The sequence below is a fragment of the Ursus maritimus genome, unplaced genomic scaffold, assembly GCF_017311325.1.
Source record: "Ursus maritimus isolate PB19 unplaced genomic scaffold, ASM1731132v1 scaffold_23, whole genome shotgun sequence".
NCBI classification, from domain to species: Eukaryota; Metazoa; Chordata; class Mammalia; order Carnivora; family Ursidae; genus Ursus; species Ursus maritimus.
The window spans coordinates 45,890,003-45,902,332 of record NW_024424786.1 but is presented as its reverse complement, the minus strand read 5'-3'; the positions used below and the strand labels follow the sequence as shown (position 1 = coordinate 45,902,332).

The 12,330-nt window shown below is 62.0% G+C and overlaps 1 protein-coding gene across 2 annotated transcripts in view; it reads left to right on the top strand.

Moving 5' to 3' along the window:
- Positions 1 to 927: 927 nt before the first annotated feature.
- TNNT3 (troponin T3, fast skeletal type) overlaps positions 928 to 12,330 on the top strand; it is a 16,624-nt gene continuing 5,221 nt past the window's right edge. The window contains exons 1-10 of one of the 2 annotated variants that reach the window (XM_040639654.1): positions 928 to 941; positions 1,174 to 1,188; positions 4,062 to 4,080; positions 6,692 to 6,737; positions 8,567 to 8,683; positions 8,783 to 8,860; positions 9,100 to 9,213; positions 9,307 to 9,416; positions 9,589 to 9,679; positions 11,532 to 11,572. In XM_040639654.1, the coding sequence (XP_040495588.1) occupies positions 8,600 to 8,683; positions 8,783 to 8,860; positions 9,100 to 9,213; positions 9,307 to 9,416; positions 9,589 to 9,679; positions 11,532 to 11,572 (518 nt within the window). In that variant the 5' untranslated portion in view covers positions 928 to 941; positions 1,174 to 1,188; positions 4,062 to 4,080; positions 6,692 to 6,737; positions 8,567 to 8,599. Of the gene's footprint in view, positions 942 to 1,173; positions 1,189 to 3,807; positions 4,081 to 6,691; positions 6,738 to 8,566; positions 8,684 to 8,782; positions 8,861 to 9,099; positions 9,214 to 9,306; positions 9,417 to 9,588; positions 9,680 to 11,531; positions 11,573 to 12,330 lie in introns of those variants that run through there. The other variant, XM_008699619.2, reaches the window with a different exon arrangement.

Below are 12,330 nucleotides of genomic sequence, written 5' to 3'. Positions count from 1 at the left end.
AGCGCGGGGGGGCGGGGGGGGGGGGGGGGGGGGGCAGGGAGGCAGTGCGGTGCCAGCCAGCAAAGGACTCCCACATGTGGCCCTAATATCACCCACTAACCGTGGCCAATGCTTGACGAGAGTGGGGTGGTCCCCAAGAGCTAGGCACTCCCCGACTCAGGCTGGGCTGCAGATGGGGCTCATGCCCCCAGCGTAGGGACACCGGGTCGGTGGCGGGACTGCTGGACGGGCCTGGCCTCAGTGGCCCTGAAGCTATGCCTCTGGCCCAGGATGGGGAACTGAGAGCCCACAGCCGAATCTGACCCCTTGAGCAGGTCAGGGCCCCAGGCCAGAGGGCTCGTGAGCACAGGGTACTGGAGGAACAGCCCATCAGCCCTGGCAGGGACATTCCCCAGCCATCCCCCCCCGCCGACCTGCCCCGGGGCCAGTCCTTGGGATCCAGGGGGACAATGAGAGGGTTGGGAGCCTGTGCTTGGATCAGTGGTCAGAGCAGCTGAAGCTGGTGCCCACGTCTGTGTGCCCTCGGAGGCCAGAACAAGAAGGGCAGTGGGGGCAGGAAGTGGGGTGCCCTCTGGGCCTGATTCCCTGGGCAGTGGGCCCTGTCCTGCCGGCTCCTACGCCCTCTTCCCAGGCTGCAGCCAGAGCCTATAAGCCCCTGCCAGTCCCTGCTGGGGGTGGACAGGCGGGGACCCCAGTGTCCCTCACAGATCCACCCTTGAACCCTGGCTCCCCATCAGGTCAGCGAGGCAGGGACAGGATTTGGGGGCGGCGATGCCCACCAACACTGACCGTGTCTCACTGGCTTCCCGCATGCTCCCTGCCCCTTGTCTTCCGCCACTGACCCTCCCGAATGTCGACCGGTGTTTCCATTAACCTCGGATCCTTCCTCCTTTGACCTCTTGTTCTGTGGCCCTCCCTCCCCCATGAAGTCCATGAACCAGGTATGTGCCATGACTTCAGTCCCGTGTGGGTGCCCGTGCACACGAGTGACCGCGTGTGAGTGTGAGCGGGAGCCCAGGCCCCGGCAGGAGCAAGAGGGGTGTGTAACCTACTCACGGTGTGGTCCCGCTCAGGCCCCGCTGCCTCTGCCCCTCTCGCCGCCCCTGCCTCAGCCTTTGCCTCGGCTCACGGCTGATTTTCTCTCTCTCCCACCCCACGGTGCTGTTCCTGCAGAGGAGGTCCAAGAAGGTACGTCCCTGCCCCTGTGCACATCCTGCACACCTCCCCTCTCCCTCGCTCCCTGCCTGACTCCCGCCACCTTCCCATGGGCTGGGGACACGGTGGGAAAGGTTGGGCCTGGGTGCAGGCTTCCTCCTGGCGCCCCAGCACACACCATTCGGGGGTGTGGGGATGAGACCCTTCCGGGGCCACCAGCAGGAAGGTGGGGGCGGCCAGCCCTGAGACTGAGTGCAGAGAACATGGTCCGAGAGGGTGCTGGCCTTGGGAGGAGGGTGCTGAGGTCCACTAGGACCCTCTGGACCACAAAGGGTCGGGTGGAGAAGAGCAGAGGAGGAGAGGCAGGACGGGCGCCTCCACCCTGCCCCGGATAACGCGTCAGAGAGGGGGAGTCAGGAGGGGTGAGGTTGAAGGGAGGGTGGAGGGCCAAGTGGGGTGAAGCAGAAAGTCAGGCTGAGGCCCGAGGCAGGACGGAAGCGACCTGGAACAGCCAGGGGCCTTGCGTGCAAAGGAGCAATCTGTCAGGTCCCGCATCCCACCCACCACCTGGGCCACAGCCAGACACACCCCGGTGTGAGGAGGCCCCTGGGTGGGCCGTGCCTGGGTGGAGGCCGGGGAGACGCAGGTTCGAGTCAGGGGCCCGAGTCAGGGAGCTCTCCTTGGCCCCTCCACTCAGTGGGGCCATGGGGGCCTCCAGGCTGGGCTGAACCGTGAGCACAACCCTGAGAGTGTGTTCCCTTCCCTGGCCCCAGAGAGGCCGCCTGCACGATGAAGGGGCGTGCTGGCCCCGGCGTGGGGCGGCAGACGCCCGGCTGTGCAGGTAGAGGCGTCCGGGGACTGAAGGCCTATAGGGACACAGGGTCAGCAGGCACCCTGGAAGCCACCCCGAGGCCGAGAGTCAGGCAGACAAGAGGGGGGTGCCAGGCTGCCCCCCGCTAGCCACTGTTGTAGGAGCTCTGCTGCCCGGCTCCTCTCCTGCCAGCTCTCGGCCTGCCCCCACAACCCCCCTGCACCCGGGGGCCGCTCCAGCTAGGCCCCTAGAGAAGGCGAGCACACCTCTGGGGCACCCATCTGCCCCACCAAGCCTTCCTTCTGCCCTTCCGTCAGGTTCCTTCTCCCAAAGCACCCCCTTTTCTGGCTCCGTTTCCCCAAGTTCACAGCCCCCCCCCCCAAGATGCGGGGAGAGAGTGACTTCAAGCCCAGGTGCTAAATGGCCGAGGTGCTGTCTGTGGGCATGTGGCGGGCTCCTAAGCTCCCGGGGAACCAGAGCTGAGGGGGCACAAGGGGGACACACCGACTGCACGTGCAGCTGGCCCCCCAGCCCCCGGCCTGGGCTGCCACGGGCAGAGGAGGGAGGGCAGGAGAGCAAACACAAGCTCTCAGCCAAGCCTCCTTGGGTTCAGCTAGGCCGAGAGCCTGGAGCAGAGACGGAGGGATGAGGGCAAGACCCTGCTTGGCTGTGCGGACCCCAGGCTGTGACCCGGCCAGGCAGGAACTCCCCGAAGCCTGGGGGTGGGGGTGATCAGAGGAAGCAGCTCCACCTGTGGGCAGCCAGGCCCACGCAGACAGGTGGGAGCTCGTCCCAGGCCTGGGGGCCCACATGGACGGCCACACAGCAGGCCCCAGGAGGTAGCAGAGGGAGAGCTGGGGGGCCCCATCCAGCCTCAGGAAGAGAAGCCTCTTAAGGTTCCCGAGGGAGGTCAGGAATCCCTTCACCCTGGGGAGCGATCCGGCCTGGGCCCCACGGCCCGCTGTGGGGGGCTCGACCTGAGAGCTCACCTTGGGCCCTTTGCTTTGGGCTGGGACTAGCAAGGCTTCCACGGCCTGAGGCACCAAAGGCCTTCATCACCCTGGTTGTTCCAGACCTGCCGGCTTACCCACCGAAACCCAGGAGTCTGGCCCCACGGACCACACACCCCAGCTCCAAGGCTGCAACGTTAGGGAGGGTCTCCGCTTTCCAGGGTGGGCTCTGGCAGCCCCCCGTGGAAACTCTCAAGGCAGCCAGCTCCTCCGCCTGGTCCCCACACAGCAGGGCACTGACGGGGTCCAGGCCAGGGCATACCCAGGGAAGAGGGGTCCAGGTGCTGCCCCGGCTGGCGCCGGCCCCCATGGCCCACACCCCGTGGCCACCGCTTGTGCCCCTGCAGCCCGCTGGCTCCTCTCCTGTGGTGCGTGTCTGCCCGCTGAAGGAGCAGAGGGAGGACGAGGAAGGTGAGGGCAGCGGGTCTGCTGGCCTCAGCACTTCCAGGCTGTGCTGGACAGACTCTGAGATGGAGAGGAGCCACTGGTTCTCCACCCACCCTCGCCCACCTGTCTGTCCTCCTCTTCTCTTTTCCTGGGGTTGGGCCTGGCTGTCCCGCAGGGCGTCCTCCATGGGGCTCTGCGGCCCAGGTCTGACACGTGCCGCCCTACTCCCCAGCTTCTGCCCCGCACAGAAGTGGGGTGGTCAGTGAGGACTGGCCAGCAGACCAGGGGCCTGGACCGGGGCTGCATCCTCCCCTCCCCCCTCAGCCCCTATTTCTGCCCCCTCCCATCAGACCACCTTCCTTCCTCCTTCCTCCTGCCCTGCCTGGCCCCTGAGGACTCCGTGGCTCTGGGTCCCAATCCCTCCTTCCTCCCGCATTCCCCCTCCTGGGCCACGTCCTGGTGCATGCACCCTGAGCTCTCCTGCTGGGACCCTACAGGGACCTTCTCTTACTGCTGGCAGGACAGGAGCATGGGTGGTAGGCTCAGCTGGAGAGGGAGAAGCAGGTGGGCGTCCAGGCAGGAGCCCCCAATCCCTAGGTGGGGGCGCCCTCAGGGGCCTGTGGGCAGGAGCAGGCCACCTCACACCCCACTCACTGGGTTTCTCTTCCTTCTCCCCATGCCGGCGCCGTGGTGGCCAGAGGAGAAGCCAAGACCCAGGTGAGTGTGGTCCCCAGGCAGGGCCGGACGCCGAGGGGTGGGGGCAGGGGGAGGCCTGGAGGACTAGGACCAAGGTCACCTGGGAAACTGGGGTCCCACGGAAGACAGCGCATTTGCACTCTGTGGGGGATGTACCCCAAACCCATGAAAGAAAGTGGCCGCGTCTTTGCTCCTTGATTTGGTGTTTAAAGCTCTAGGTGTCTGGTGAAGGCCCCTGATGAAAATGGGATATTTGGGACAGCTGGTGCCCTCCCCCAACAGGTGGGGAGCGGAGTTCACCTGGGTGCTTCTTCCCCAGCAAGGAGCAGAGATGAACTCTGGGGGTCCAGGGGGTGTGTCTGTGTCCTGGCTGTCCAGTGTGGGCAAGGAGGACTCCCTGCAGGAGGAGGCAGGGGGCCCAGGAAGAACGGGGGGCAGGGGGCTGGGGGAGACGGGGCAGAGAGAGGGCGACACCGCGGAGCTCCCTCCTGGGCTCCCTGGACCCCGCGACTGCTGGCCTGCCGTGGGGTCCCCCCAGGCCCTGGTGGAGAGGCAGCCCTGAGAAGCAGTGGAGGGAGGGTCTTGTCCCCACGGCCCCTTCAGAACAGAGCCGCCAGGGGACCTGCCATCTTTCCCTGCCCTGGGGCCTCTGGGGAGCCATCGCCCTCAGCTGGAGGGTCTTTCCCTCGTTTTACCCACTTGCGAGCATTTCAGAGATTTTGTTTTTTAAACCAACGATTCTAACTTTTCTGTGTCCGATGAGCACTTTCAAGACCGCGATGCGTGGCTCACCCGCCTGGTCCCGCTCCATGTCCCGCCTGCGCTCTGCCCTGCGGGGCCGGACCTGCAGCGCACACCCAGCAGCGCGTCCGGGCTGTGCTCCCGCGTGGGGCGCCCTCGGGGGTCTGCGGGCACCGCGGCGTGTCAGGGGCTCGGCCAGCACGCTTCCATCCCCTGCACTTTATTTTTCAGCAATTTTAAATAACGCTGCTGGGTCCCAGATATTTTCTAGTTTTAAAAAAATGTTTGTGTTTTCATTATGAAAATAAAACACCTCATTAAAGAAAATTTGGAAAATACGTAAAAGTCCAATGAAGAAAAAAAAATCGTCTATAACTCTCCCGGCCCGCCAGCCAGACTGCGGGAAGGCACAGGGGGGGAATAAAAGCCCTGCTTCTTCCTCCTCTTTCCGTGCGTAGGGCTCGGAAAAAAAGATTTAAACTCTGAGCTGTTTTTCAAACATCGTACTGTCCATACAACCTTCAATTCTGCTTTTTTAAAATTTAGCACTATTCATAAGTATTTTTCCGTGTTTTTACATAGTCTTCTTAAATATTTTGAATGGCCACATAATATTCCATCATTTGGACAAACCATAAGTTTTCTAACCGTTCCTCTTCTGCGGGACATTAAGGCTTTCCCCAATATTTTACTATCATAAATAATGCTGGGTGGAAAGCATTTTCCGTCTTTCGGGTTATTTCCCTAGGCCACATTCCCAGAACTGGAATTACTGGGTCAAAGAGTATGAACGGTCTTCAGGCTTTTGACGTTCGCTGCCAAATTGCTTTCCATGGGGGCCGTGCCAGCGCGGGCTCTGCCGTGGACGTGAGCAGGTCTGCCCTGCGCCGCTGCTGCGCCCGGAGACACTGATGGATGAGGGGGGCCTCTCAGGGCCGCTTTTGTTCGCACGCCTCCGATGGCTCCAGGAGCGCCGTCCTGCGCGCTTGCTAACTGGCCGCCTCTCTTCCCGAGACTTGGCAGCACGCGCCTCCTGCCCATTTATCTAACGGCAGAGACGTCTCCACGTGTTCTCAGCCATCGGCTTGCACAAGGATATAAGTCTTCTCTGTGCTTGCTGAAAATATTTTTCTAGTCTGGGTTGGGGTTTTTTTTTTTCCCCTTTCAATTTTTGCTTTTTTTTTTTTTTCACATACATAAGTTTTTCATTTGCGTGGAGTCGTCTGGCTATCTTTCCCCTACCGGGAACTTCTGGTGCTTCTGAGCTTAGGAAAGCCTCTCCCGTTCCAGCATTTGGGTCCATACTCAGTTCCTCGTTCTTCTGTGGCTTGTTTTGAAAAACCGTGTTGTTTTAACTCTTTGCTCCATCTGGAATGTACGGGGGCCAGGCCCGGGGCAGACAGCAGGTTACAGCCGGCTGGATCCGGGGGTCTCATTTCTTCCCCAAACTGCTTTCTGCCCAGCCCCCTTCCTTTCGCTCCCCAGAAAGAAAGATTCAAGAGGGGTCAGAGACCTGCAAAGGGTCATGACAGCCATTCCTGACCACAGAGGCCAACACCCCTTGGGGGCCTGCAGTAACCAGTCTGCCTCTGGCCTGCCCTAGCTGCATTTCTTTATTTGTTTGAGAAAGAAAGCAAGAGTGCCCTTCCTGGACAGGCTGGGGGTGAAGCAGCCCTTTCGATGTCCAGATGTTGCCAAAACAGAGGGACATCAAGAGACTGAAACGTTCTCAAAGGGGTCAGGCCACTCTGGGGATGGTGGATTATACATCTGACCAGAGTAAAGGTCAGGCAGTGTGTCCTCAGCTGGGTGCATGGGCGAGAGGGCAGGAGGGCCAGTCCCCTGGTAGGGTCTCCACCTGCCCCTGCTCACGAGCCTCTCTCTTCTTCAGACTCACTGCTCCTAAGATCCCGGAAGGGGAGAAAGTAGACTTCGATGTAAGTTTATGGGACCTGGGACCCGGATCAACATGGCCTCCGCCCTCCAAACCCTAGCCTTCAGGCTCCAGACCTATGAATGTCATCTGCTCTCAAGCAGCCAGAGCTAGCACTTTCTGGTTGCAGGCAATTAATTTATTTCTGGACCAGAGGAAACTCCCACATATCAGACATCTGTCTTCCCTCCTCTCCCACCCATGCATCCATCCATCATCCATCCATCATCCATCCACCCACCTATCCATCCATCATCCATCCATCCATCCATCCACCCACCTATCCATCCATCATCCATCCATCATCCATCCACCCACCTATCCATCCATCATCCATCCATCCATCATCCATCCATCCATCCATCCATCCATATCCATCCATCATCCATCCATCCATCCATCCATCCATCCATCGATCCATCCACCCACCTATCCATCCATCATCCATCCATCCATCATCCATCCATCCATCGATCCATCCACCCACCTATCCATCCATCATCCATCCATCCATCATCCATCCATCCATCGATCCATCCACCCACCTATCCATCCATCATCCATCCATCCATCATCCATCCATCCATCGATCCATCCACCCACCTATCCATCCATCATCCATCCATCCATCATCCATCCATCCATCCATCCATCCACCCACCTATCCATCCATCATCCATCCATCCATCATCCATCCATCCATCGATCCATCCACCCACCTATCCATCCATCATCCATCCATCCATCATCCATCCATCCATCGATCCATCCACCCACCTATCCATCCATCATCCATCCATCCATCATCCATCCATCCATCGATCCATCCACCCACCTATCCATCCATCATCCATCCATCCATCATCCATCCATCCATCGATCCATCCACCCACCTATCCATCCATCATCCATCCATCCATCATCCATCCATCCATCGATCCATCCACCCACCTATCCATCCATCATCCATCCATCCATCATCCATCCATCCATCCATCCATCCATCCATATCCATCCATCATCCATCCATCCATCATCCATCCATCCATCCATCCATCTATATCCATCCATCATCCATCCATCCATCCATCCACCCACCTATCCATCCATCATCCATCCATCCATCCATCATCCATCCATCCATCATCCATCCATCCATCCATCCATCCACCCACCTATCCATCCATCATCCATCCATCCATCCATCATCCATCCATCCATCCATCCATCCATCCATCTATCCATCCATCATCCATCCATCCATCATCCATCCATCCATCCATCCATCCACCCACCTATCCATCCATCATCCATCCATCCATCATCCATCCATCCATCCATCCATCCACCCACCTATCCATCCATCATCCATCCATCCATCATCCATCCAGCCAGCCAGCCATCCACCCACCCATCTATCCATCAACCATTCATCATCCACCCATCCACCCATCCATCTATTTAACAAACTACCTCATTCACCAGTTTCCTCTCTGTCTGGCCCATGCAGAATATCTCTGGGGATGACCAAAGAGCCAAGTCAGAGCCAGTCCATCCCAGGGTGCTGATGACCTCAGGGCTGTGCAGGGCCTGGACTCACCCACAGGGAGGGTACCATTACTACCCTGGAGCTAAGGTATCAGGCAGCCTCTGGCCCCCAGGAGGGCAGCAGCCATGGGGACATGGTGAGGGCAAAAGGTCCCTTGCCACCCTCAGCTTTCATGGTGGCCAGAGGAGCCAGGGCGTCCCTGCTGGAGCACAGGAAGGGACCGCCTGCCACACGGTGGGCCAGGCAGGATGAGGTTTGAGAGAAGGGACCTCTTCTGCCCGCAGGACATCCAGAAGAAGCGCCAGAACAAGGACCTCATGGAGCTACAGGCTCTCATCGACAGCCACTTTGAAGCGCGCAAGAAGGAGGAAGAGGAGCTGATTGCCCTCAAAGAGCGGATTGTGAGTACGGCAGTTCTAGGTGGAGGTGGGGGTGCCAGGCGCCCTGGGGAGGGGCCCTGGGGTCGGCGGGCCTGGGCCGACCCGCTCCTCTGGCCGCAGGAGAAGCGCCGTGCGGAGAGGGCTGAGCAGCAGAGAATCCGCGCTGAGAAGGAGAGGGAGCGTCAGAACAGACTGGCGGTGAGGCCCAGGGCCCCTCTCCCTCCGCAGACCCCAAACCTATGACCAGAGAAAGTTTCCTTGTCCTCCTCCTGAGCGTCCCCCTGACGCCGTCAGGGACCGGAGATACTACCTAAGTTGCCCACGTCCCGCAGAACTTGCAGAAAGTGCTAAGCCCAGGGTGGGGCCTTGAAGCCTGCCCGGTGGGGGGAGAGCTGGCCCGGCCCAGCACTGAGGCCTTGGGGACGGGGTCTCCGCAGGAAGAGAAAGCCCGGAGGGAGGAGGAGGATGCCAAGAGGAGAGCCGAGGACGACTTGAAGAAGAAGAAGGCCCTGTCCTCCATGGGCGCCAACTACAGCAGTTACCTGGCCAAGGTGAGCACGGGCCTCCGTCTGCACCCCAGCCACTGCCAGGGAGCCGTGCGATGCTCCCTCCTGAGGCCAGGCCCCTCCGCCCTGTCCCCTCAGGCCGACCAGAAGAGAGGCAAGAAGCAGACTGCCCGGGAGATGAAGAAGAAGGTTCTGGCAGAGAGACGCAAGCCGCTCAACATTGACCACCTCGGCGAGGACAAGCTGAGGTAGGGCCGGGTGTCACGGCCCTGGGGCAGCGGCTGGCGCATCCCAAGCCCGCCAGCCTCAGAGGTTCCTGGGAGAACCTGGGCTGGCTCTCCGTGGCGGCTGGAGGGGGACAGCGGGTGGCCTGGGCCCCAGGGCTTACCCAGCCAAGCCGCACCTTTGCCACTCTCCCAGGGACAAGGCCAAGGAGCTCTGGGAGACCCTCTACCAACTGGAGATCGACAAGTTCGAGTTTGGGGAGAAGCTGAAGCGCCAGAAATACGATGTGAGTGCAGACACTCTGCAGTTCGGGCCCCACGGGCTCAGCTGCCCCCCTGCGTCCCCACAGCCTTGCGCCCTGAGAAGCCCAGGCTGGCCATCCCTGTGGACCCTGGTTGGGGCCACTGTCTTGCCGGAGACTGTGGCTGGGGTGCCCTCTGAGCCCCCCTCCATGCCCCAGGCAATCGGCCCTGCTCCGAGGGCCACAAGAGAGAGCAGAGGGCTCAGCGGCCTCGGGGTCCAGTTTCCGAGTCGCCTGGGACTTGCGGAAAGCCCACCCCAGTAGCAGTAGGTTTCTTGGGCACAGGGGTGGCCTCCCTCACAGCCTTCTCTGCAAAGCCAGTCCCAGCCGTGCCCGCCAGAGACATCTGCTTCCTCCAAGCCCCTCGGGGGCCCGGGCTCGGTCCCCGAACTGTCACCTTGTCGGGTCAGAGCAGGCAGAAGGGCGTCTCACGCCCCCGCCTGGCAGCTGGGAAAGGGGTCTGGGACTGAGCCATCTGGGGGGTGGCTGCCCAGAGTTGCCCGGGAGGGGCTCACAACCAGAACAACAGTCCTGTGCAGTTACCGTCCCCTCGGAAGCCCTTCGGGCCCTGGGGAGAGGGTGCCGTCCTGGCAACCAACATGCTCCGTGCAAACCCAGACACCTCCAACTTCCCCATCGGAGGCACAGTCCCCGGCCTCAGTGTCCTCCAGGGTCCCTGGTGGGAGACAATTCACCCCGGAGGGGCGTCTCCCATGGCCGTCTCTACAGGCCACTATGATAGAGTGTGTCCAGTGCCTGGTGACTCCTGACTCCTCAGGAGCCGTGCCCTGGGGCAATTCACCTGGTCCTTCTGTGCCTCAGTTTGCTCACCTCCACCCGGAAGAGCACCCTCGTAGCGGCCCTGGGGCTGCCCCCGGGAGCACACGCTTCCCTGAGGTTCCACAGCGTCCAGGATTGGGGACAGCCCTGCCCTCTCCCAATGGTCCCCTGGGAGGGTTGTCTTGCAGAAGCAGGCGTCCCCTGCACACAGCCCCACTCTGGGTCCATGGGGCTGAGTCAGAGACCCACTGCCTTCTGACACGTGTGCACGGCCCACGGTGGGTCCCTGGGGGGCTGGAAGGGCCATGAGGGCCCGGGTGTAGGCTAGCCCAGCACACAGCAAGGCCCCGAAGCCTCAGCCACCCGCCCAGCCCGCTAACCGTCTTGGTCTTTCTAGATCATGAACATGAGGGCCAGAGTGGAGATGCTGGCCAAGTTGTAAGTAGCCAGAGTCCCCCCGGACCAGGCTCGTGGTGTGCGATGCACGGTGAGCCTCTCGCATGGCAAAGCCGGTTCGTTGCGGATGGCGGCGGCGGGCACGGAGATGATGGAGGCTGGCCTCCCGCCCCACCTCCTCCCCACCCCTGCAGCCGTGGCTTGGGAGGCTGACCTGCTGCCCTTGCTGGCAGGTGGGGGAAGGGCTTTGCCTTCCCCTGAGCCTCTCCTCCGGGCGGTCAGGAGGAGGGAGCCATTGGGCGAAGGAGCCAGTGGGCCGTAGGGCTGGCCACTCAGTAGCCACCAGAGTCAGGGGCTCTGCCAACCTCGCCTCCCTCCCCGTGCCCCCGCCCCACATCCAGCCGCAGCCTGCAGGTAAGTGGCCAGCTCCGGAGCTGCTGTGTGTCTTGGCCCGGGTCTGCAGTGCGGGCCACCAAAAGTAAGTCAGAGGCAAGAGTCGCAAGGGCCAAGGGCCGGTGTCTTCGCCCGGCGGAGCCGGGACACAGTAAGGGAGTGAGCGGTGCCGGCATGGCCGCGGGGCTCGGCTGAAGAAGGGCACGCTGGCCGCAACCGGCCTGGCCCCGCTCCGACCTGCCAGGTAAGTCACCTGTGTTGTTCACAGATCACCAACCTCAGGAGCCGCATCGATCAGGCCCAGAAGCAGTGAGTAGCCCTCCTGCCCGGTGCTCTGTGCCGGGCGTGTGGCCCCACGGGGCTGGCCGCCACCGCCCAAACCTGGGCCCAGCGATTTCGGCCGGTCCCGGGGCGGCCGACCCCCAGCAGAGCAGTAACCAGCCTAACCAGCGGCCACGGGAGTCCGCACGTCTGGGCCCTGCACCCCCGGACCTGCAGCCTCCTTCGGCTCCCTCCTCACCCCAGAGCCTAGGAGGAGGCCGACTGTGGGGAGGGTCAGCCGTAGGCCCCGGGGACATGGTGGTCCTGGGCCACCTCCCCAGCAGCCCGGCAAAGGCAGACGGGGCTCCTGGACATCCCAGCACAGTGCCCCCTCAGAGGGGAGCTGGCACGGGCCATCAGAAGCCCGGGCTTTGTCACGGGTCTCCCTGCAGCCTCGGCGGAGCCTCTGGCTCCTCGGGACCGTGAACCTTCTGTCCGTAAGGTGACCCCGGGGTCTGCGGCACCCCTGAGCACAGCTGCTGGGCAAGGCCTGGAGAAGCCCGCCTGTTGCTCGCCCCCGAGGGCCTGTGCTCCGTGGCCACCTGCCCTGGGCTGCTGCCTCCCAGCCTGGCCGCTGAGCCGGTTCCCAGCCCACACAGTGCAGTGTCCCCGGGACTGCTTCCACGGGGGTTTCCCTCCCTCCTCCACTGGCCCCTGCCCCCTTGCCGCTCCCAGGGCTGGGCTCCTCCACCCCGGGGGGGCCCTGTGAAGGTGACCCCCTCCTCCCTGGGCTCTGTTGGGTGCGG